This window comes from Heterocephalus glaber, unplaced genomic scaffold (genome assembly GCF_053883595.1).
Source record: "Heterocephalus glaber isolate CG9 unplaced genomic scaffold, H.glaber_assembly_v1.0 deba00001600, whole genome shotgun sequence".
Lineage (NCBI taxonomy): Eukaryota > Metazoa > Chordata > Mammalia > Rodentia > Bathyergidae > Heterocephalus > Heterocephalus glaber.
Genome location: NW_028258372.1, coordinates 16,008,759 through 16,030,685, shown reverse-complemented (window position 1 = coordinate 16,030,685; position 21,927 = coordinate 16,008,759). Strand labels below are relative to the sequence as shown.

The 21,927-nt window shown below is 36.2% G+C and overlaps 1 protein-coding gene and 1 pseudogene across 8 annotated transcripts in view; one reads left to right on the top strand and one right to left on the bottom strand.

Annotated features, from left to right (window-relative positions):
• The window catches only part of Rasal2 (RAS protein activator like 2), a 330,126-nt gene that overhangs the window by 183,068 nt on the left and 125,131 nt on the right, over positions 1 to 21,927 (bottom strand). For all 8 annotated transcript variants that reach the window (XM_004853375.3, XM_004853376.3, XM_087194374.1 and 5 more), the window contains exon 2: positions 9,880 to 10,007. In XM_004853375.3, coding sequence (XP_004853432.1) covers positions 9,880 to 10,007 — 128 coding nt within the window. The remainder of the gene's footprint in view (positions 1 to 9,879; positions 10,008 to 21,927) is intronic.
• On the top strand, positions 19,953 to 21,649 carry LOC101709977 (annexin A7 pseudogene; annotated as a pseudogene).

The window sequence follows — 21,927 nt, the reverse complement described above, 5'->3', positions numbered from 1 at the left end:
CCCCCTTTGCTTTTAATTTCTTGTCATGCCCAGTGGATTCATTCTGCTGGGTTTCCTGGGGTTGTCATCCTCATTGTCTTTTCCTAGGATTTTGTCTAAAATTTTTTGGAGTGCCGGTTTGGTATTCATGAAGTTCCTGAGGTGCTCTTTGTCAGGAAAATATCTTGTTTCACCATCAATTTTGAAAGATAAGTTTTGCAGGGTACACCAATCTGGGTTGGAGTTTGTTTTCCTTTAGGGCTTGAAACACATCACTCCAAGCTCTTCTTGCCTTGAGGGTTTGCATCGAGAAGTCTGCTGTGATTCTGATGGGCTTTCCTTTGTATGTGATTTGTTTCTTTTCTCTAACTCTTGTAGAATTTTATTCTTCTGTTGGGTTTCTGGAATCTTAACAATTATATGCCTAGGTGTAGATTTTTTTATCAAGGCCAGTTGGAATTCCATATGCATCGCTTATCTGCATGTCAAATTCTTTTCCCCTGCTTGGGAAGTTTTCTGACATCACTTCTGTGAACAGTTTTTTTATGTCATCTTCACTCTCTCCTATTTCTTCATTGACTCCAATCAGTCTTATGTTATTTTTCTTTGCATCATCTAGCAGATGCTGGATTGATTTCTCATGGTCCCTTACAATTTTAAAGAGTTTTTTCTTTTCCTAGTCACTAATTGAAATCTTATCTTCTATATCTGAAATTCTGTCTTCACATTGTCTCATTGTGCTGCATAGACTTTCAATGGAGTTTTTAATCTCCTGGAAATCTGTTTGCATCTGTTTTATGGATTCAATTTGTTTCTTATGTTGGCATTCTATCATGTTCCTCAGCTCCTCTATTTTTTATCTGCATCTTCTCTAGATTTATTAATCATGTCTTGCAGTATGGGCACAATCTTTGCTGTTATGTGAGAAATTATTTCCAATTTCATTTTTTCCAGATCTTCTTTCGTTGCTAGTTCAGGGAGTCCAGGTGGTTCAGCGTCAGAGTGTTCCATCTCGTTTCCCTTTGGGGTTGCTGTAGGTGATCTGGAAATCTGGTTCTGAGGCTTGTTTACCTGTCTTCTCATTTCAAGCGGGGGTGGGGGGGTTGGGGGGGGTTCCTGGCGCCTACTGTACTTTTTTTCCCCTTGCAGGTTTTAATTTTTTCTATGTGTGTGTTTGATAATAAAGTTATTTTAAAAAATTTTCTGTTCTGATTGTCCTAATTTAGTTCACATTTACTTGTTTACAATGAATTGCTCATAAAATTTTGTGTATCTTCTGGGTTTTATAGCATGAGAATGTTTTTTAATACTTCTTTGGGCTTCGCTGCTTTTGCTGCAACAGAAAAAGGAGAAAGAATGGAAGAGGAGCAGAGAAAGAGGGAGGAAAGGAAAGGGGAGAGAGAGCATATGCGAGACAGAGAGAAGAGAAGAGAGAGAGAGAAAAAAATCATGGACCATAATTTCATTCGGTTTTAGAAGAAAAAAGTGAGAAACAGTACAGCTTCTCAGATATCTAAGAGGCAGGCAAAGTTGAGGACCACTGATCTACTCTTGTATTCCCAGCTCTAACTATTCACTTATTAATCCTTACTCATCAGTACTAAGTGTGGATACATAAATAAATAATGTAAGCTTTCCTATAGCTTCATTTCTGCATTTTTGAGATATGGCCTTAATGATATGGATTTCTGGGGTGGTATGGTTAGAAAGAAATCTCTCACTGGAAGGGTCACACCTCTATCGCTGCTCAGCATGACCATTCCTTGTTATGTTCTCAAACTTCCAGTTGTTCTCTGAAAGCATGTGTAGTCTTTTCTTGCAGATGTGAGGCAAAGCCCTCAGCCAAAGACTGTGGTAAGCTGCCTGGTAGATTCTATCCTCTTCAGATGCAGCATTCTGTTCTCCACCTCCTCAGCTCAGTAGCACCAGTAGTCTGTCTGGACTCCAAATTACTGTGCTCATGCAGGAAATGGTATGCAGTAGATAGCTGAGAATGGCAACCATCACAGTGTTAGGCTGCCTATTGTCCACTGGCTGAAAAAATATATACGCTGAGAGTGTATGTGTCCTATTTTTTATTGTTTACAGATGGAAAGCTAATCTTGTACCACTTTCTCTATCACAGCTGGTGCCAAAAGCATCTAATGTTGCCCAAATGCCTGTAACAGTTTCTTCACTGACATATGCTACTGATGTTCTGCCCTTTAAATCTATCCTGTACACACTTACCAGAGTAGTTTCAAAACGTAAATATCATTATGTCATTCTGAGGCTTAATGTTCTTCAGTGTTTCTTCTTTGCTCTGGCAGTGGTTTCAAAAGAGTGGTGGTATGTTTATGGAGGTGGAGTTTATCTATTGTTATAGGGTTTCTGTACACGATTTTCTAAAATGAAAAGGTTATTCTGGTAAAAAAAAAAAAAGGTTAAAAAATTACTATCCTATATAGTGCAAACTCCCTGTGCCAGTTAATCTTGACTGTCAACTTGATATGAGCAATTAAGAGGTGAGGTCTACTTACAGGAGGTGGACTATACAGACGTCCCGAGTTGAGCAGCTTTCCTCTACCCCACCTTTCCACCATGATGTTTCTGCCTTGGAGCCAGCTGATGTAGACTGAACCTTCTGAAACTGTGAGATAAAACAACCCTCTCTTCCTTTTAGGTGCAGGTACCAAGTATTTTGTCCCAGCAATGGGAAAGATAATCAATTACACTCCCTAACACAGTATAATTAAGTTTTATATAATCTGGCTCCTGTCTTTGGGTTCTGTTTTAGACTCTACAGTCTAGGAACACCAAACTACTTGCATTTCCTTGACATATTTCCAATTTTGTAGTCCAGTAAAATTGCTTAGTTTAGTCTCTCAGTCTGAAATGCTGCCTCTCACTTTCTTTTCTATTCTATACCTGGCAGGTAAACTTCTATTCATCCTAACATTTATGACAGGCATTGCTTCCTCAGAGAATCTCCTCCTTCAACCAGTCTCATAAGGGAAGTTAGGGTACACTTCCCTTAGTTTCCTCCAATATCTTTCCCTGTAACTCTACTTATAGTGCTCAATTATTATTCACTTATGCAACTAATTCCACATAAATTAGCAGTTTGTACTTTACCAGCTCATCCACAAACCTTATCTCCAACCCACAAATGAACGAACATTTGATGGCAGCGGCAGTGGTGGTGGTGGTGGGGATGTTAGGCAAAGAAACAAAAACATAAAATCAGCCAAGAAGTTAGTAGGTATATACCTTATTTGTTTTGTTTTAGAACAGGGAAGAAGGCCAATTTAGCTGAAAGGGAGAAGTAAAGTGGTACACACACCAAAATATATTATGACCTGTGCTTGAATGACAGGACATGCATAATTCAGGGAGTATTGGGAAGCCACTCATGCTTTTACATCTGAGAAATGGTAGTCTCCTAATGGGCCTATCTTCTTCCTATCTCTTCTTCTTCTAATATGTTCTATAGATTAATATTCATAAAACATAATTTTGACCAAATCTCTAATTAAGCTTCCCCTGGTAATTTCCCATTGCCAGTAGCAACTTAACAACAAGTTTACAGTTCTTTAGAATAAATTTCTTCCTCTTATACTCTCCAATTTACTTTTTTTTTTTTTGGTACCAGGGATCGAACTTGGGTCAGGCGGCGAAACCACTGAGCTAAATCCCCAGCCCTTTACTTACGTTATTAATTAAATGTCAGTTTTAAATTATTTCCATCTCTAAATTTATTATGGGAGACAGAGAAGAAATAAAAACTGTGTTTTATTCTTTGCAACTCCTAACAATAATAACTGCATGTACAGGGACATGTTATACATCTGAATAACTTGAAAGTGATTCTGAGTGAAATAGGCCATGAGTAGTTAACTCCAGGATAAAAAACAAAAAAACAAAAAAAGCAGTTAACTTTCAGCTGTTTATACAATGTCTAACTGCTATTTTCATCAATATATCTGAGTATAAACATTGCCTTCTAAGGCAAGAAAAATGTGTTAAAATATTTTAACACATTCCATTACGATTCCTTGCTGCCTATACAACCTGTATCCAGCCTTTAAAGTTCATAATACAGAAATAACAGTTTGCATTAAGAAAAATGGAGACAAATTTACCTTGACCTGATGGCTTGTTAATGCCAAAAGAAAGTCACAGAGTCTTCTGTTTTTACACTACCTACACCTGAGAGAGACTCATTTTTGTCTTCTCCATCATTTCCCTCAACTCCTTAATCTGTAGTTTACTTGGTCTTATCTCTTGAAAGCAAAATGGAACTCAAATGGTCACATATTTTTAAAGGGGTTGGCATCAATGCAAGCGAGTATATTTCATAACACACAAGCAATGTCTATGTGACACAATCTACATTATACAACTTATTGAACCATTAAGTCATTTCTCAAAGTGATAGTCTTGGCAAACCTCTTTTTCCGCACTCTGCTCAGATCTAGACTATTCTGCTATAGGCCCAAATTGGTGATTGGTGTATTCAACACTCTTTCCATGTATATCTCTCAAATAAAAATTTTTCTCAATCTGACAAGAAACATGCAGAGGTAAGAGACAGCGTTAAAAGATTCCACACATTGTCTTAATATGTGGGGAGTCCCACACTAATATAATCTTCCGATTTTCCAACACTGCCTACCTAAAGATTCAGGATTAAATCCATACAGAGCCCTCTTAACTGATCTTTTAGCACCACAATAGACACCTCCACAATTAGCTGAGTTAGGACTTCAAACAGCTCTTTCAGATCATTTCCATAGGACATTCCTTAAACTCATTTCAAGAAATTCTAAAATATTCAATGCAAAATTCCAAGGATAAGAATTACAATATAGTCCTTATAATTCATCAGTGTGGGAAAAGGTAGAAGTAGTATATTCTAGTCCTTCCATAAAAAGTGAACCTCCCATATTTTCTTATAATAAAACTAACAGGGTATTAAACTTACTGTTCAAGTAGCAGGTACAGTCATGGCTTCACATTTTATTTTCCTAAAGATTTAATTCAACTTTTCCAATTTAATAATGTCAGAATGTAACAACCTGTCTGAAAATATTAAACTGTACTTACAAAGTGTTTGTAAACTCATCATCCTTTCATTATTCCTAACATGGTTTACTGCAATAACTTTTTAACTTATTTATTTGCTTCCACTCTTTTCCACTAATTTTTCCATATGATCAACAGAGTTACTTTATTAAGAAGCAAATATGGGCCAGGGATTTAGCTCAGTGGTTTTGGCGCCTGCTGCACAAGCGCAAGGACCCAAGTTCGATCCCTGGCACCAAAAAAAAAAAAAAAAAAAAAAGCAAATATGATTATGTCATTGCCCTTATAAATACTTTCCATGTTCTGGACCATTTCCAGGATAAAGTCTAAATTCCTTACCATGGTCTTCAAAGGTCTATTATCTAATTCTTACTAGCTATTCTTTTCCTCTTGCAAGCTATATTCCAAAAACTAAACATTCTGCCAAAGAGATATATGTTTCTTGACTTTGTACCCTTATTCATACATGGAATGTCCACCCACTCTTCCCCTCCTGGTGATTTCTTATTTGTAAGCATTAATTTCTCTGTAAAAACCAATTTATGGCATTCTCCATTCCACATCATAACCTACCCCAGGTAATATTTTACTTATCTTTCCCTTGTAGTTATAATAAAACGTTACTGAGATAAAATTCCTATAACATAAAATGAATCATTTTAAACTCACTCATTCCTTAATGTTTATACATTCACAGTGCTGTGAAAATACTACCTGTATCTAGTTTCAAATGGTTATAATTTACCCCACATATTCCAATAAAACCACTTCTTTGAGACCATAACACTGCATACATAACAGGTATTCAATAAATAAGATGGAATCACATATTTGACTATGGAAAATTACCTTAGAGATTATTTTTATCCTCTTTTTATTATCTTGTTTTACCAAACAAAAAACAAAAATAGGGAATTAAGCCTCATGTTCTGGGCGGGTTCATGCTATAGTTTTGATACTAAACATTCCCTAAATATCCATGTGTTAAAAGGCTTGGTACTACTGGGAGGTGGAAACTGTAAGAAGTGAGGCCTAGTGGGAGGTGCTTAGGTCACTAGGGACATGCCCTGGAAGAAGAAAGTGGGACCCCACATCCTTGTTTCTTTTCCCCCCTCTCACTGGCTTCCTGGACATATGTGAGTGGTTTTGCTCTATCCCTGATATGCTGCCTCACCACAGAAGCTATGAGGTTAACTAATCATAGACCAGAACCTCCAAAACTGTGAAGTTAAAACAAATCTTTTCTCTTTTTAAGTTGATTACGTCAGGTATTTATTATAGTAACAGAAAATTGATTAACACAGAAAAGATAGAAGAGCTCTCCTCTCAAGAGTATATTAAGGAATTGGGCATTCTGGAATTAGTTTATAATTTGGATTTTGTAGCATTCATTCAACAAATTTTCCTGTGAGTTTCCTATGTGTCGGCACTGCTGGTTACATCACTGAACAAATAAACAGAATCCATGTCCAAAGCTAACATTCCAGTATGGGGAAGAGAGATGATAAACATCATAAAGTATATAACATTTTAAAAGGTGAAAACTGCTATAGAAAAAAAACTAGAGCCAGTTAATTAGATTGAAAGTTCTATATAGAACCATGAGGTGCATAGCCAATGGAAATTACATCAGTATGTCTAAGAGAAATCTGCACTTGTATGCTCATTGTGGCACTATTCACAATAGCCACAAAAGGAAATCAACCTAGGTGTCTGTTCATGGAGGAATCAATTTTTTAAATGTGATATATACACATACACACACATACACACATAATGGAATTTATTCAGCCATAAACACAAGTTAAATTCTATCACTTGCAGCAACATAGATGAAATTTGAGGACATTACATTAAGTGAAATTAGGCACAGAATGACAAACACTACATATTTTCACTTATATGTAGAAGCTAAAAGTTGATCTCATAAAAGTAGAGAGGAGAATACTGATTATGAGAGCTGGGGATGGGAGGATGAAAGGAGGGTGGTTAATGGGAATGAGTACAATTGGATAGGAGGAATAGCTTCTATGTTCTGTAGCACAGGATAACTATGGTTGACAATTATTTATTTCAAAATAGTTACTAGAAAGGATTCTGAATGCTCCCAATAAAGAAGTGATAAATGTTTGAGGGATGGATATGCCAACTGCCCTGATCTGATCATTACACATTGTGTACTGACATGATCATTACACATTGTGTATTGAAATGTCACACTATATCCCATAAAGATTAAAAGACTTTAAGTCCTAGAAGGCTTGAAGGATTACTGAAGAAGGAATGAGCTAGAAAGATAGGAGGTAAGGATCAGAGAGTAAGATGCATGCAATCGAGAATATGAAGGATGTGTAGCAATAAGGTGAAATGGGGAAGAGATCCTTGGAAGAGTTCACAGAACAGATGATGAAAGAATCATCTCTACAGACACAGAAATAATAAAAAATTAAGACTGAGTGGGTGTGGAGATAATGACTGAGAAGAAAATCAATAAAAAATAAAGAGTGACAAGTTGGAAGATTCCTGCAACATGCAATTCAGTTTAAATATTTTAGAGAAAATGAGGGAGAACAGACAGGAAACAGCTGTGAAAGCAAAAGACACCTACTCCAGCCAGCATGTTACAAGGGCTGTGGGAGAAAAATAGCCACCCCGTGACAAGACTTTACGGAAGACAGTGACCCCAGGAAAGATACTGGTTCTCAGAGGCCAAAGGATAGGAAGAAGAAATAGTTGATTTTGCAAATGATAAAGCTGCAGCAGGCACAGCGAAGGATTTTAAGAGGTGAGGAAGGATGAATGGAAGACAGGGTCAGAAAAGGAGACACAGAACCATAAAGAGGGTAAAGCATGGGGAATGAGGTTTCCTAGGTGTCTAAGGCTACTTGTAATGACTGGCTTAGAAGAGGATGAAATACACATCATGAACAGTTATTTTATGAGACAAAGGGGGCCCAAGCTTGGCTTACAGTTGACCAGAAATATTTAATCAATTTAATTTAATTTATAATCAATTTAATCAATTGATTATATCTTGATTCTGGATAAGGCATGCTTCTTGATATTCTGCTTTCTATTACTGGGGATCAAACTTGGGTCCTTGTGCTTGCGCAGCAGGTGGCGAAACCACTGAGCTAAATCCCTGGCCCTGCTCTCTATTCTTGAACTATAGTACTAAACTAAAAATGTAGGCAAGGGCAAAAGGATGGCAAATAATCTGTTTATATCATTCCCTGTTAAGAGCTCTGATGAAAGACTGATGATAGGTGAGTTAAAATAAGCATTATGAATTATGTTTATTACTAATATTCATTCACTCTACCAATTTTTATTATATAAGTACTTAACACAGTAACACATACAAGAATGTTCTGGAATAGGTCGGTGTTTATTAAATTATTTGCATAAAATTAAATTGAATAGTATTAAAGTACTAGAGAAGGGTCATGGGTAGGGAGATGCTAACAACAATAAGGTATATTTTTCAATGAGTGAAGGAAAAGAATAAGCAAGTTCTTCATGGAGGCACACTACCTGGGCCCTTTCAAGTAAGCACTGCATATTGAAATGTGAGAAGAAACTAAAATAGCTTTTCTGTTATTACCTTGTCTTTATCAAGTTTCAAAAGCTGAATAAGAGAAGAGACACAGAAGAAAAGGAAGAGGGAGTAAAGAGGAAGAGAAAAGGGAGGTAGGAATCTACAAATGAGAATTAGGAAATACGTTTCCCAATCATTGCTTCTTCTGAACAGACTTTTAGGAAGGAAGACTTACTGAATGGATATTTTCCCAAATTGTTATTCACATATGTTTCAAATTAATCTTTCTCCTTCATTGAATCAGAAATTTTCTTCTTCTCTCCCATTATGCCTGTTCTGTGTCAAGATCATAGTCACTATTTTTTTAAATGTGTAGATGATATAATTACTAGAATAATATTAATTACCAACAAGCAAATGAATGATCTGGATGTGTAAGAATTTGTATGTGTAAACAACTGAAGGAGTAAAGTAGTAATGGTATGTGATAAGTTCTAGTTTTTAATTTACCAGAGCAGAACTTGATGCCTAGTGTGGATTACATTCTGTCTGCCTCTGCAGACCTACACTACTCTCTGCCCTTCGTTCTCTCTCTATGTGTTTCAGGAAGATAACCTCTACAGAACATATTAAAGTAATCTTTTACTGCCTTCAGTGTAGATCTCTGACCAATAGGGACAATGGCAAGAAATCAGCAAGCAGAAGAGACTTAGGGTGTTTTCTTGTTGGCCATCTGTGGTTTTTGGTAGAGGTTGTGCTCTTCTGTGTACAACCACAGCAAATGTCATATAGGTTCTCATGCAACTACAATTCTCTGAATTCCAGAAACCTGGCTTCCTTCTGTTACCCTGAAGATAGAGGGTGTAACTGCTTTTGGCTGTTGCTAGCTCACGGCTGCTACATCACCCTATGCTGCTCACTCATCTATAACTTGTCCTTTCATTAAACCTCTTCCAATGAATCCACTGAGCACACCAACTGTTTTTCTTAGGAGCTAAAGTGATGTAATTTCCAGTAGCTCTTTTAGGCTATTTTCAGGGTCAGGTCTACCCACTCCAATTCTTTCTCATTCCAAATTTCTCAACTTAACTCGGTGTCTCTTCTGTTCTTCAGTGAGAATGCAGCCCCTATATTGTGGAACTCATCCTTCTTTGGAACAGCATCTCACTCTGCATTAGCAACCCTTTAGATGTATGTTGTTGAAGTCTATATTTGTGTAACACTAATTATCAACACAAAAATAAAATATATATAATTCCAGACTTTTCTCAGAAAGGAGAAGTAGCTTTCCATCTTACCTCCTTCTCCTTGTTGAGCAACACCAACTGGCTGTCTGTTAGGATGCAGTACTTCCGTTCCCATGTTGTTGTCTCAGTGTAGGGTGACTGACCACAGGACAGACGATGGGTGGGTGGTCCTTTCACATCTGCATTACATAAGAAAAACAAAAGTGACAAATCATTATCATGATTAGTAAATCAGTATTTCAAATGCAAGTCTCTTCAAAGTCAAAGTATAACTTTGAGTCTAAACATGAATTTCAATGGTAAATTGAAACTTCTTTTTCAGAAAATAAAAACTGTTGTATACAAAACAGAAAAAAATTATCCCTGCAAGCTGTAGGAAGAAGGCTGAAATACTGCAGGTGAACAGTTACCACAAACTTGAAACAGTAATTATCGGTGTATATATACACTAAAATAATGGGAAGATGCTTCAGGGCTAAGACAGTGTAATTCAAACTAAAGAGGTGAGGGTTACTGAGACACAGGAACAAAAGATACAGCTTCTAGCCTTTAGGAAGAAGATGATGTTTCATGTATACTTTGAGAATACTGTTGACCAAGAACTGAAAGAGTAAAGTTATTGGCAGAACACATATATATATAAAAACTAACTTTATACCCATTAAGAATTAGAAATACTTAAACAATAGCATCATATTACCACTAGAGGACAGTAAGATCTTAAAAACAAAACAATTTCCTTAAGGAAAAATCTAAATGTATTACCCACCATATTTTTTAGAGGTAGAGGTACCTAATATTAAAGCAAAAATTTTCAACAATTCTCAAATGCCTCATTTCCTTTTAAATACCAACTGGTTACCAACACCACCTTTGCTACTTTCAATTTTTTTTTATATGAACTGTTCACTCATTTGGGCTATTGTAAATCTTGGGAGGTATCTTAGTCATAAAGATACCTTAGATCCATTAAACAAAGATTTTATGACAGTTCAATATGTATCAAAATCTCTTTAGACACAATGGACTGATTCCTCTCAGGAATATACTGAAATGATTATTTAAAATACATTACTATTTTTTAGTTATTGTAGTAGATGAACAAATCAAACTGAAGAGATAAGAAAACAAACACCCATTAAGTCAGGAGAGTTATAAATTATAAATAAGCATATTATGACTGTAAAAATTAGAATACAAGATACTGTATTTAGAGCATAACCCAAGTTTCCTGACAGAACAGAAATCTGTATCAACACCAAATTTCAGAAAACCTAATTTCCCTTTTTGGTATGATCCTGAGTAATTCTCTTAAAACCTCAATATCTAATGTTCTCTTTTGTCCTACCTGAACTTTGTTTTCATTTCTTCACATTATTATGAAACAAGACATTGCCTCAAAGTGTTTTGGGACCCTTAACCATTTGTCTCTAGTGCTAAGGGTAGGGTGAAATAGGGAACAACAAAATAGGGAGCAATACCTCTGTATTTAAAAGACTTCTGTTTTAATGATGAGTCAGATTAGACATCTTACAGATGTCATAGTTTTATCTATTTTTTTTCTATCTACAGGCAATTCCCACTTTTTAAATCATAAGACTGCACAGAAGAGGGCTGGGGATGTAGCTCAGCAGCAGAGCTCTTACCTAGCACGTGCAAGTTCCTGGTTTCAACCCCCAGTACCACAACAGACAGACAGGCAGAAGACAGACAAAGATGCATGGAAGAAAACAAGACAGAAGAACTAAGTGATCATTTTTGTTTTATTAGTACTTCTGGATTAAGGTTTAAGAAGTGCTTTAAGTAATAAGATAAAGTAAAAATTTTAAATAACCTATAGATTTAATGTATTCATTCTATCATGACCTTATTCAATGTATTATGTCCTATTTTCTTGGCTAATTAAAGGCTTAATAGTACATGAGCAAGGCCTATATAATGAGATTACATGAATAGGACAAGCTCAGACTTTTGCCCTGTTTCACCTTACCAATTCTACCAGTCTTTATATTTTGCTCTAGTGACTTACTTCTAGTTTGTGACTTTCAATTATTTTTAGTATCTAAAATTCACTAGAGAAAAGGATAAGTAACAGAATCACAAAGAAGCAAAATTAGAAACTATTTTAGATTTGTTCTGTCTTATTCCTATGATGATACTAAGGACATTATATGCTGGCCTCATTATAACAAATTAAATAATTTTAGAAATATTAAAAGAATCAGAGGTGTTTTAATAGATTCCTTTGGAAGCCACTTCTTTAAAACTGGATTATTATTGTGTAAACTAACAGTTCTCATTTTCTAAATTTTTTTTCAGTATTTATTTTTTATTAGTACATGTTCACATTACATAATGATTACATTCTTTATGGGGAGTTGGTAAGTGTACAGAACACATTTTAATTTTTTTACTTCCCCTTCTCTCCCTCCCTGATAGTCTTCTTTCATACAGTACCAAAACCTGACCAGCAGTTACTTTTTAAAAATCAGTACAACGTGGACTCTGAAACCTCATTAATGAACTTATCATGTTACTAAATTTAAAATAATCACTGGTCCGTCTTGTCCTTTGAATGACTCTTTCATGGCAACAGCAGCAGATCTCTCTTGAGTTAAGCTGTGAAGGGAAAAAGGTGCATTGTGGCCCATCACAAGATGAAGATGAAACACAATCACCTGACAGCTGGAAATTTCAGTAGGCATGTATATATGCACGTTTTTCTTAGAAGGTAAGTAACCTGCAGAAGTTGAAGGCAGAAGAAATAATGTTACAGCTGCCATGTAGAGATGATCCTTAACAATGGCGATAACTAACATGCTGTTGAAAAGCAGCCTACAGTAAACTGGAGATATATGACGATATTATTTAATAAATATATTAATGCTCTCTGCTGAAGACCTAATATACCTGGCAGGCAACAATTCACTCTCTTTCATTCTATGGCACAGAAAGGAAAGGCAAACTCATTTGGGTGATTAATATGGTTTAATTCTATTTATTTTTATGTTTCATTACCTTCCCACCCTCTAAATTATATAAAAATGTTACAAAATACCCTGTTAACAGAACAAAAATTTTCTTAAACGTACAACTACCTAACATAAGGGTGCAAACTTTGCTTTATCCTGACATATAATAAAACTTCGGGATGGCAAATTATATTATAACTCATATACAATGAATAGTCCCAGGAGATTTAAATATGGCCACATGAACACTGATAAGTAAGGATATTAATCAATGATTTAATGTTTAAAACACAAAATTAGTCCAAAATGTCTGACTTATGGAAACACAAATCTCAATTCTTACAAAATTATACATTCACTGAGATCATAATTGTTTGTAAAACTGAATTTACATTGAGTTTCAACCTGAACGAACCACTTTAGGCTCCTTCTCAACTACAGAGGCATAATATCCACCCTTGATCACTGGTGTCTGATCAGTAAATCCCTATGGTCACCATTGCTTGCTAAGAGAAGGACAGGGGAGAGAGCAGATAGTACACTTCTTCCTAGTGAGTAATTTCCTTATTCTAACATTTGCAAAGAGTCCCTCTGCATCACTATAACTCAGCACGGAAGTTCTCACTCTGCTCTATCACAGGGCAGAATAAGTTATCTGGCAGTAAGTTCCTTGAAAATATGACTGACTTAGACTCTTGTTTGTTTGATAAAGGTGACATTCTCTTTAAAGAAGCGTTAATTTCAGTTTTCTGCTATCACCTAGGTATTTTAAGAAGATGGCTGGATGGGACATGATTCCTATGATGGTTCTACCTTGCTTCTCCCTTCCACATCACTGTTTCAGATCACACTGCAAAATTACATGTGCCACGAAACAGCAGGCAAAACAGAACACATGGTTTTCTTCCACTTTTTAGGCAAGCACTAGAAAAAATGAGTCCCATAATTCCCACATTGGGCCAAGTACTGCTTAAGTAACTACATTGCTTGTGTAACTGAATGAAGTATTATAAATGGTACCAATGTCAAGCAAACAGGAGGTAAGTCTATCATAGACCTCCCCTCAATCCTAACAGACTTAATGCATCTACATAGTTCATACTAAAACTCTTAAACAAAAAATATAAAATACTTAAGATAAAATAATCCATTTATATTCTAATCTTTTGATAAAAAAGTCTATATGGAAGTTTTTCTCAAAGTAAGATTTTGTGCTAATTCAAGAAAAGTGTAAGAAAACACTAGTCTGCCCCTTAAAACATGACAATGGTGTTCTATTATTAAAAAATCAAAACTTAAAATCCTTTTCATGTCTCATGTTTCTGTTAATGGTAGAAAATATGAACTGCACTAAGAATCTCAAACACCATTTAGTGAACATTCCTTTTGTTATATTTAGTACCTCTTCCTATATTAATATACCCCCATGCTTGCCTCTTTTTAAATTGACTCTCATCACTTTCCTTTAGGGACAGCTGCTGTGGGGAAAGAATCAGAGCTTTAAAAGGAATGTGAGTTTTACTTGAGAGGGGAAAAGAATAAGTAGTTTACTAGTACTAAGAGATCAGTTTCTGTGCTTCTAAAAAACTGGCTAAATAGTCAATACTATGACATTATCTCTGTATTTTAATGAGCAAAAGAAGACGGACTGCATTAAAACAAAAATTGTCAATCATCTAGCAAGATCATAAATCATTAATAGCTCTATCTCTCTCCATAGTGTCCACTGGAATAGAAACCACAGGTAAATATGCATCTTTTTTTTGAATTGTGATCTGTTTCAATCACAAATCACTAACTATACAGTAAGAACTATCACGAAGGTAATATATGCTTCTCTAAAGAATCCTATCAGGCTCCCTGGTAGGTGGACAATCCAGTTCAATGAGCTGTGTCCTGATATAACCTACCTGGATTATGACAGAAATGAAAAACCTTTCTTTTTTATAAAAAAACAATACAAATCGACCTCAAGTGAGTAGCAGGGGAAAAAGCATTTAGATTTTCTTTGCAATATAATCAGTACAAATAGAGAAAGACATCCTCTTAATCTATTCATGCAAATGTTAGAGAGAGCAAATTCTCACATAACGGGACTGTATTCTATGATTTTATTTATTCATGTATTTTAATTTTTTCTCTTTTGAGCAGTTCTTGGAATGGAACTCAGGGTTCTGCATGTGTTACAAGAACTAAGTTATACTCACAACCTCTATTCTATGCTTTAAAATTGAAAAAGAGGGCTGGTGATTTAGCTCAGTGGTTATGCTGCCTCTCTTGCAAGTGCAAGGACCCGAGTTCGATCTCTGGTACCAAAAAAAAAAAAAAAAAAATAGAAAAAGAAAATTTAGTTCAAGTCCATCTAAAATTCCAATTTTTCCCAAATATTACTAAATATTCTTAAACACCTGAACAATTCATCAAAAAGTTCTATATTAAAATGCCAATACAAAATCATTTAACATTTAACAAACCTATAAGTACATTTATACACAATACATTGTATCAGTTACAAGTTATATTTCTTTCTATACTATAAACATATATGGCAAGGTAAGTAAGCCATAATAATTTTTAATGATATATAATTAATGCAAAGAACACTAAAAATAAAATTAACTACAAGGCTTTCTAAAACAGCACTATCACAGTCATATTTATCTTCTCACAAATAGACAAAATATATATGCATAGTATATGAAGATAAATGTATGGCCAACTTTATGTCTTTTGTCTCTCATCAGCTTTGTTCATTTCTATCTTTTCTTCTAAGTATAAACTTTCCTAACCTTCCTAGGCTTCTTCCATTATCTTAGAAAATATTAAGACTGCACAAAACCTTTAAATAATGAGATCATAAAACACCATCCTGTAGGAGAAACAACTGATATAAGACAACACACCTATTACATCTTCTCTCCCCCAGATTCCAGAGCAACTTACACTTTTGCCCAGAATGCACAATGTGGGATTCTTTTAATAATACTTTAATGTAGATAGTCAATTTTCAGTTATAAATTTCTAAGTCTTTAGAGTAAATATTTGGATATTGACAACTGTTCAGATATCTTGGGATATTTGCACATTACAGAGAACAGGGAGAAAAGAGTGAATCTAAGGAAGAACTGGTGAAGAATCAGGTTGGAAAAAATATAAAAACAATGGCCAGCAGGAATAGAAGAACAAAGAAGGGGAAGGGAGAATTTTTTGGGAAACAGTATAGAGGTCACTAAATCACACTTCCTCAAATCAGATTAATAAAAGGAAACTTCAAATCATAAAATTACTTGCTCAAAGTGACATACCTAGCACAGTTATATTACAATTTAGTTATTCACAATCTAAGATTTTTTTCTAGCATACCAATAGAACTTCTCATTTTCCTTTCATTGTTGTCATTCGTTTATTCATAATTCAGTAAGTACTGTATTTATTTACAGTGTATAAAGTACTGAACTCAAACCTGAAGATATAACAATAAACAAGACAGACCTAGTCACTAAACTCAAGGAACTTAAATTTAATAGCATCAAATAGTGTACAAATGGTATATCATTCAGTTGGAACAATTTTGAAAAACACTGTAAAGAAGTAGTACAGAATGCCTGAGAGCATTCTGAGAGAATTAAAATTACTAACAAGAAGAATCTGCCAACAAACAGTTCATCAGGATCATCTTACGGTATGGCCCTCAGTGGACAAGCCCCAGTTTCACACTTGGATCTTACAGTTAGCTTTCTAGTCTTCCATTTAGTCTACAGCAGACAAAGACTACCAGAGATCAGAGGAACGTTTCTAGCATGAGAATATATAGATTTAAAATAAAAAAGGAGACCAACAAAGAAAAAGGCAGCCTGAAGGAGACACAAACAATACATGGAGAAAACAACTATAATTATCCAAAAAGAGACAGAAGAATTGGCATCCGTCAAACAAAAACAAGACACTTTTTAATGAAAATCAATATTTATAGAACTAAAATGAGCTTTTGTATATTAAAAACAAGACAACAAAAATGAAAAAAAAACAAAAATTCAATGCACTTAGAAAATTCAGAAAATAAAACAAAATACACAGAGATAGAATATTAAAAAAGATAAGAAAATTGAGCCAAAATAAAAAATAGAAAATAAATAATAATAATAGAAATAACAGAATGAGAAAATTATTAGTGAAACTTCTCAGTACTAATTGGACATGAATTTCCAGAATGAAACTCACTGAGTACCCAGCAAAACTATCAAAACCTATACCTGAGAAAAAACACGTTACATTCAAAACATCAGAAATAAGAATGGATCTGAACTTCTGCAAAGCAACACAGGAATTCAAAAGATAATAGAAAGAGACCAAAATTCTGGGTGAACACAGATTATTCACCTAGCCAAACTAACAATCAACCAAGATCAGTGATGTACATCCTCCTTCAAAATGACGGAGTGTCTTAGTCTGCTCAGGTTGCTTCAATAAAATACCACAGATGAGGTGTCTTAAATAACAGTCATTTCTTTTCACACACAGTTCTAGAACTTGAGAAGTACAAAATCAAGTTGCCAATCAATCTAGTTCCTAATGAGAGTTCTCAGTGGCTTGCCGACAACTAACTGCCTTTCACTTTATCCCCACATGAGGAAGAGTGAGAACTCTGATATCGCATGTGTCTCAAATAAGGGCACCAACCCTATGGAACTAGAGCTTTTTGTCACTGTGCCCAAAATACCTGAGAAAGTCAACATAACATGAATGGCCTCTGGCCCAGTTCCCAATAGAGTGAAACCTCATGAGCAGCCTTCACTGTCCACTTTCCTACCAACATTCTGGTCTTCTGAGCTCCCACCAGAGTTGTCCACTAACCTCAACTTAAAATATTCTAGAGCTTCAGGTCTGTATCTCTGAGCCTTTCCAAACTTCTCCCATAAATTTCCAAAGACTCCTGAGCCATGTCCTCGTGTACAGTCACAGCAACAACCCTACCTCTGGTACCAATTTTCTGTATTAGTCAGCTTGTCATCACTGTGACCAAAATACCTGAGAAAATGAACTTAAAGGAAAAAAGATTTATTTTAGCTTATGGTTTCAGAGGCTTCAGTTCATAGTGGACAAGATCCAAGGCAGAAATATCCTAGCAGAGGAAAGCTGCCTACTTTATGGCAGCCAGGAAGCAGAGAGACAAGGAAAGAGCCAGAGAGGAAGGAAAGGGCTGGTGTCCAGCATATAGCTTTCCAGGTTATGCTCTAGTGACCTACTTCCTCCAACCAGGCCCCACCTCTCAAGAGCATGTTCATCAATGAACTAATGTATTGATGAGGTTAGTGCTCCATGATCTAATCATCTTTCAAAAGCCCCACCTCTGAACATATGAGCCTTTGGGGGAACATTTTTGAACCAAACCAAAACAAGGTCCCTCCTTTATGACTTCATTTAATCTTTTTAAAATTTTTTTGGGGGGGTACTGAGGATGGAACTCGGGACTTTGTGCTTACAAGGGATACCACTGAGCTAAATCCCCCGCCCACCTCATTTAATCTTTGTCACCTCCTTTTAGGCTCTATCTTCAAATATAGTCACAATAAGAGATTGGTCTCAACTTAAAATAACTTTAGACACAAGCATTCAGTCCATACAAGGAGCAAACCAAGAAAACAAAAAGTACATTTGACTTTTAAATAGCTACTCCAACAGAGAAGAGAAGCAAAGAGTATTTCAAAATGATGAAAAGAAACTGGAGGTTGGTAACTATCCACCAAACACAAGCAGTACAGATTGGAGCAATATGACTAAAGAGACTGGCATGCTGAAGGCTGTCATGTCATGCCCTTTGCCTCCGTGCCACCTTCTGACATTACTGATGTGCCTTAACAAAACAGGAAGTGTATTTTAAAATGAGGGGAAGATCTGAGAAACAGGCAAAGGGAATTCCAAGAACAACAGCAGAACAAACTCCTAGGAGGATAGCTACTCAGGAAGTAGGCCTGTCTGAATAGTAGGTGTCTATGAATGAGGAATGTCTCCAAGAAAAAAATAAAACAAAACAAAAAAATAACACTGGATCTGATAGGTTTCCAGATGTTACAGACCTTGAGTTGAAATATACTGCAAAAGTATAGGAAGGTATGACAAGAATAACAGATATGAAGAAAACTAAGTGTGAAAAACACAAGGAAATTATTGACTTCAGAAAACAGTGCAAAAATAGAGAAAATAGTAGAAAGGAAAAGTAATGACAGTCAACCATGCCCAGTGAAGGCATAAGAATACAAACACTGAATCCCGATTAAAACAAAAACAAAGCAAAGCAAACAAATCAAAATAACCACAAACCACCATCATAACAAAAACAACTCTATGGTGAGGGAGCTGGGATAGTTTTATGTGACAGCTAAATCCTTAACACAATAGAAATACTATCAATAAAAAGGTCTAAATTGATGATGGATAAAAAAGCCACAGTATATGAATATTATTTAGAATTAAGGGAGATGTTTAAATGGCAGGTTAAAAAGGGAGAAGAGTCAAAAGTGATTGACTCAGAAAAGGTGAACAGGAATAAGGAAAACCACTGTAATCTGTAAAGAAAAGGGTAGATTGCAGGGAAAAATTTTTGTCTAACAAAATCATGTGTAAATAGTATTAGAAGCGTAAAAAAAAAAAATGAAAACAAAGGACACATAATCTAACTGAAAAATGGGTAAAAGACTTGAACACATTATCTCACAAAAAAAGATTAGTCAAAGATCCACATATAAAAAAGTTGTTTGCTTCACTGATCATCAGGAAAAAATTAAAACCACTACATAACTACCAAAAAAAAAAAAGACACCAAATGTGGCGGTAAAAGTGTGGAACACTGAGGAGTGGAAATGTAAAATGGTACAATCATTTCAGAAAACTATTTGACAGTATTTACTAAAACTAGACAGATATATCTAGCAATTCCATTCACAGATACTCAAAAAGAATGTGGACACATTTATCCAAAGACATACAAGGACAGATATAGTGGCATTATTCATAACAAAAACTAGAAATAATCCAAAGAGAAAACAAATAGTAAATAAATAAATAAATTTTGGTAGTTTATTAAAATGGAATATTATATGCCAATAAAAAATGAAGACTCCTGCAGGTTGGGCTGTGGCGCAGCTCCCAGGTCAGAATGTCATACCCAGGCTACGCCCCCACAGGCTACCCGCCTTTTCCTGGATATCCTCCTGCAGGTCAGGAGTCATCTTTTGCCCCTTCTGGTCAGTATGCTTATCCTAGTGGCTTTCCTCCAATGGCAGGAGGCGCCTATCCCCCAGCACCAAGTGGCACCTACCTAGGAGCTGGAGGCTACCCTGCACCTGGAGGTTATCCAGCCCCTGGAGGCTGTCCTGGTGCCCCATAGCCAGGGGGAGCTCCAGCCTACCCCGGAGGCCAAGGATTTGGAGCACCATCAGGTGGATCAGGTTTTTCTGGCTACCCCAGCCACCTGCACAGACTTATGGTGGTAGTGGACCAGCTCAGGGCCCAACACCTGGTGGCTTTCCTGGAGGTCAGATGCCCTCTCAGTATCCTGGGGGACAGACTCCTTACCCCAGCCAGGGCACTCAGGGGACAGTACGGCCAGCTGCCAACTTTGATCCTATGAGAGATGCAGAAATCTTCCGCAAAGCCATGAAGGGATTTGGGACAGATGAACAGGCAATTGTGGATGTTGTGGCCAATCGTTCCAATGATCAGAGGCAAAAAATTAAAGCAGCTTTTAAGACCATGTATGGCAAGGATTTAATGAAAGATCTCAAGTCACAGTTGAGTGGAAATATGGAAGAACTTATCCTTGCCCTTTTCATGCCTCCTACGTATTATGATGCCTGGAGTTTATGGAATGCAATGCAGGGAGCAGGAACTCAGGAACATGTATTGATTGAGATTTTGTGCACAAGAACAAATCAAGAAATCCGAGAAATTGTCAGATGTTATCAGTCAGAATTTGGAGGAGACCCAGAAAAGGACATTCGGTCACATACATCAGGGCATTTTGAATGTTTACTTGTATCCATGTGCCAGGGAAATCGTGACGAGAATCAGAGAGTGAACCACCAGCTGGCTCAGGAAGATGCCCAGTGCCTCTATCAGGCTGGTGAGGGAAGACTCGGGACAGATGAGTCTTGTTTTAATATAATATGATCCTCGCCACAAGAAGCTTTCCTCAGCTGAAAGCTACCATAGAGGCTTATTCCAGGATGGGTAATCAAGATTTGTTAAGCAGCATCAGTCGCGAGTTTTCCAGCTATACTGAAAGTGGTTTGAAGACCATCGTGCAGTGTGCCCTGAACCATCCTGGCTTCTTTGCTGAGCGGCTCTACCATTCCATGAAAGGTGCCGGCACAGATGACTCCACCCTGGTCATAATTGTGGTTTCTCGAAGTGAGATCGACCTTGTACAAATAAAACAGTTATTTACTCACATGTATCAGAAGACCCTGGGCACAATGATTGCAAGTGACACAAGTGGAGATTATCGAAGACTTCTTCTCGCCATTGTGGGCCAGTAGGAGGGAATTTTTTAAATGGATGAAGTCCTTCAAAGCAGACTGACCTGCATGCAGCAACATCAGCCATAACCGAACCAAAACAACTTAAGGACTATCAAGGTTAATGTGCTTGGTTTGCACATGTTGTTACTGCCTTAATTCTTTTTTTCTTTTTTTTTTTTTTGGTACCAGGGATCAAACTCGGGTCCTTGCACTTTGGAGGCAGGCAGTGGAACCACTGAGCTAAATCCCCAGCCCTTTATTGCCTTAATTCTAATGTTATTTTTTCCTATATGTGCAATCAATGTAAAGCCATATCACAATGATGTAGTGATTTTGCAATATTTATAACACTTCATTCTCACTGCTTTGGTTCTAATCAGGTTTTCAAATTGAATAAAAATTAGTGATTTAATTCTGTAAAAAAAAAAAATGAAGACTACACACGTAAAAGCTCAGAAATATATTGAACAAAAGAAGATATGAAATGCAAGTTTTTGCTTATATGAAGTTCAAAACTGGGTAAAACTACTCTTAATTAAAATTAATTAAAGGTCAGCATACACTTATTCTGTGGAACTATAGTATTTGCAACAGGTATAAGGTGGGCT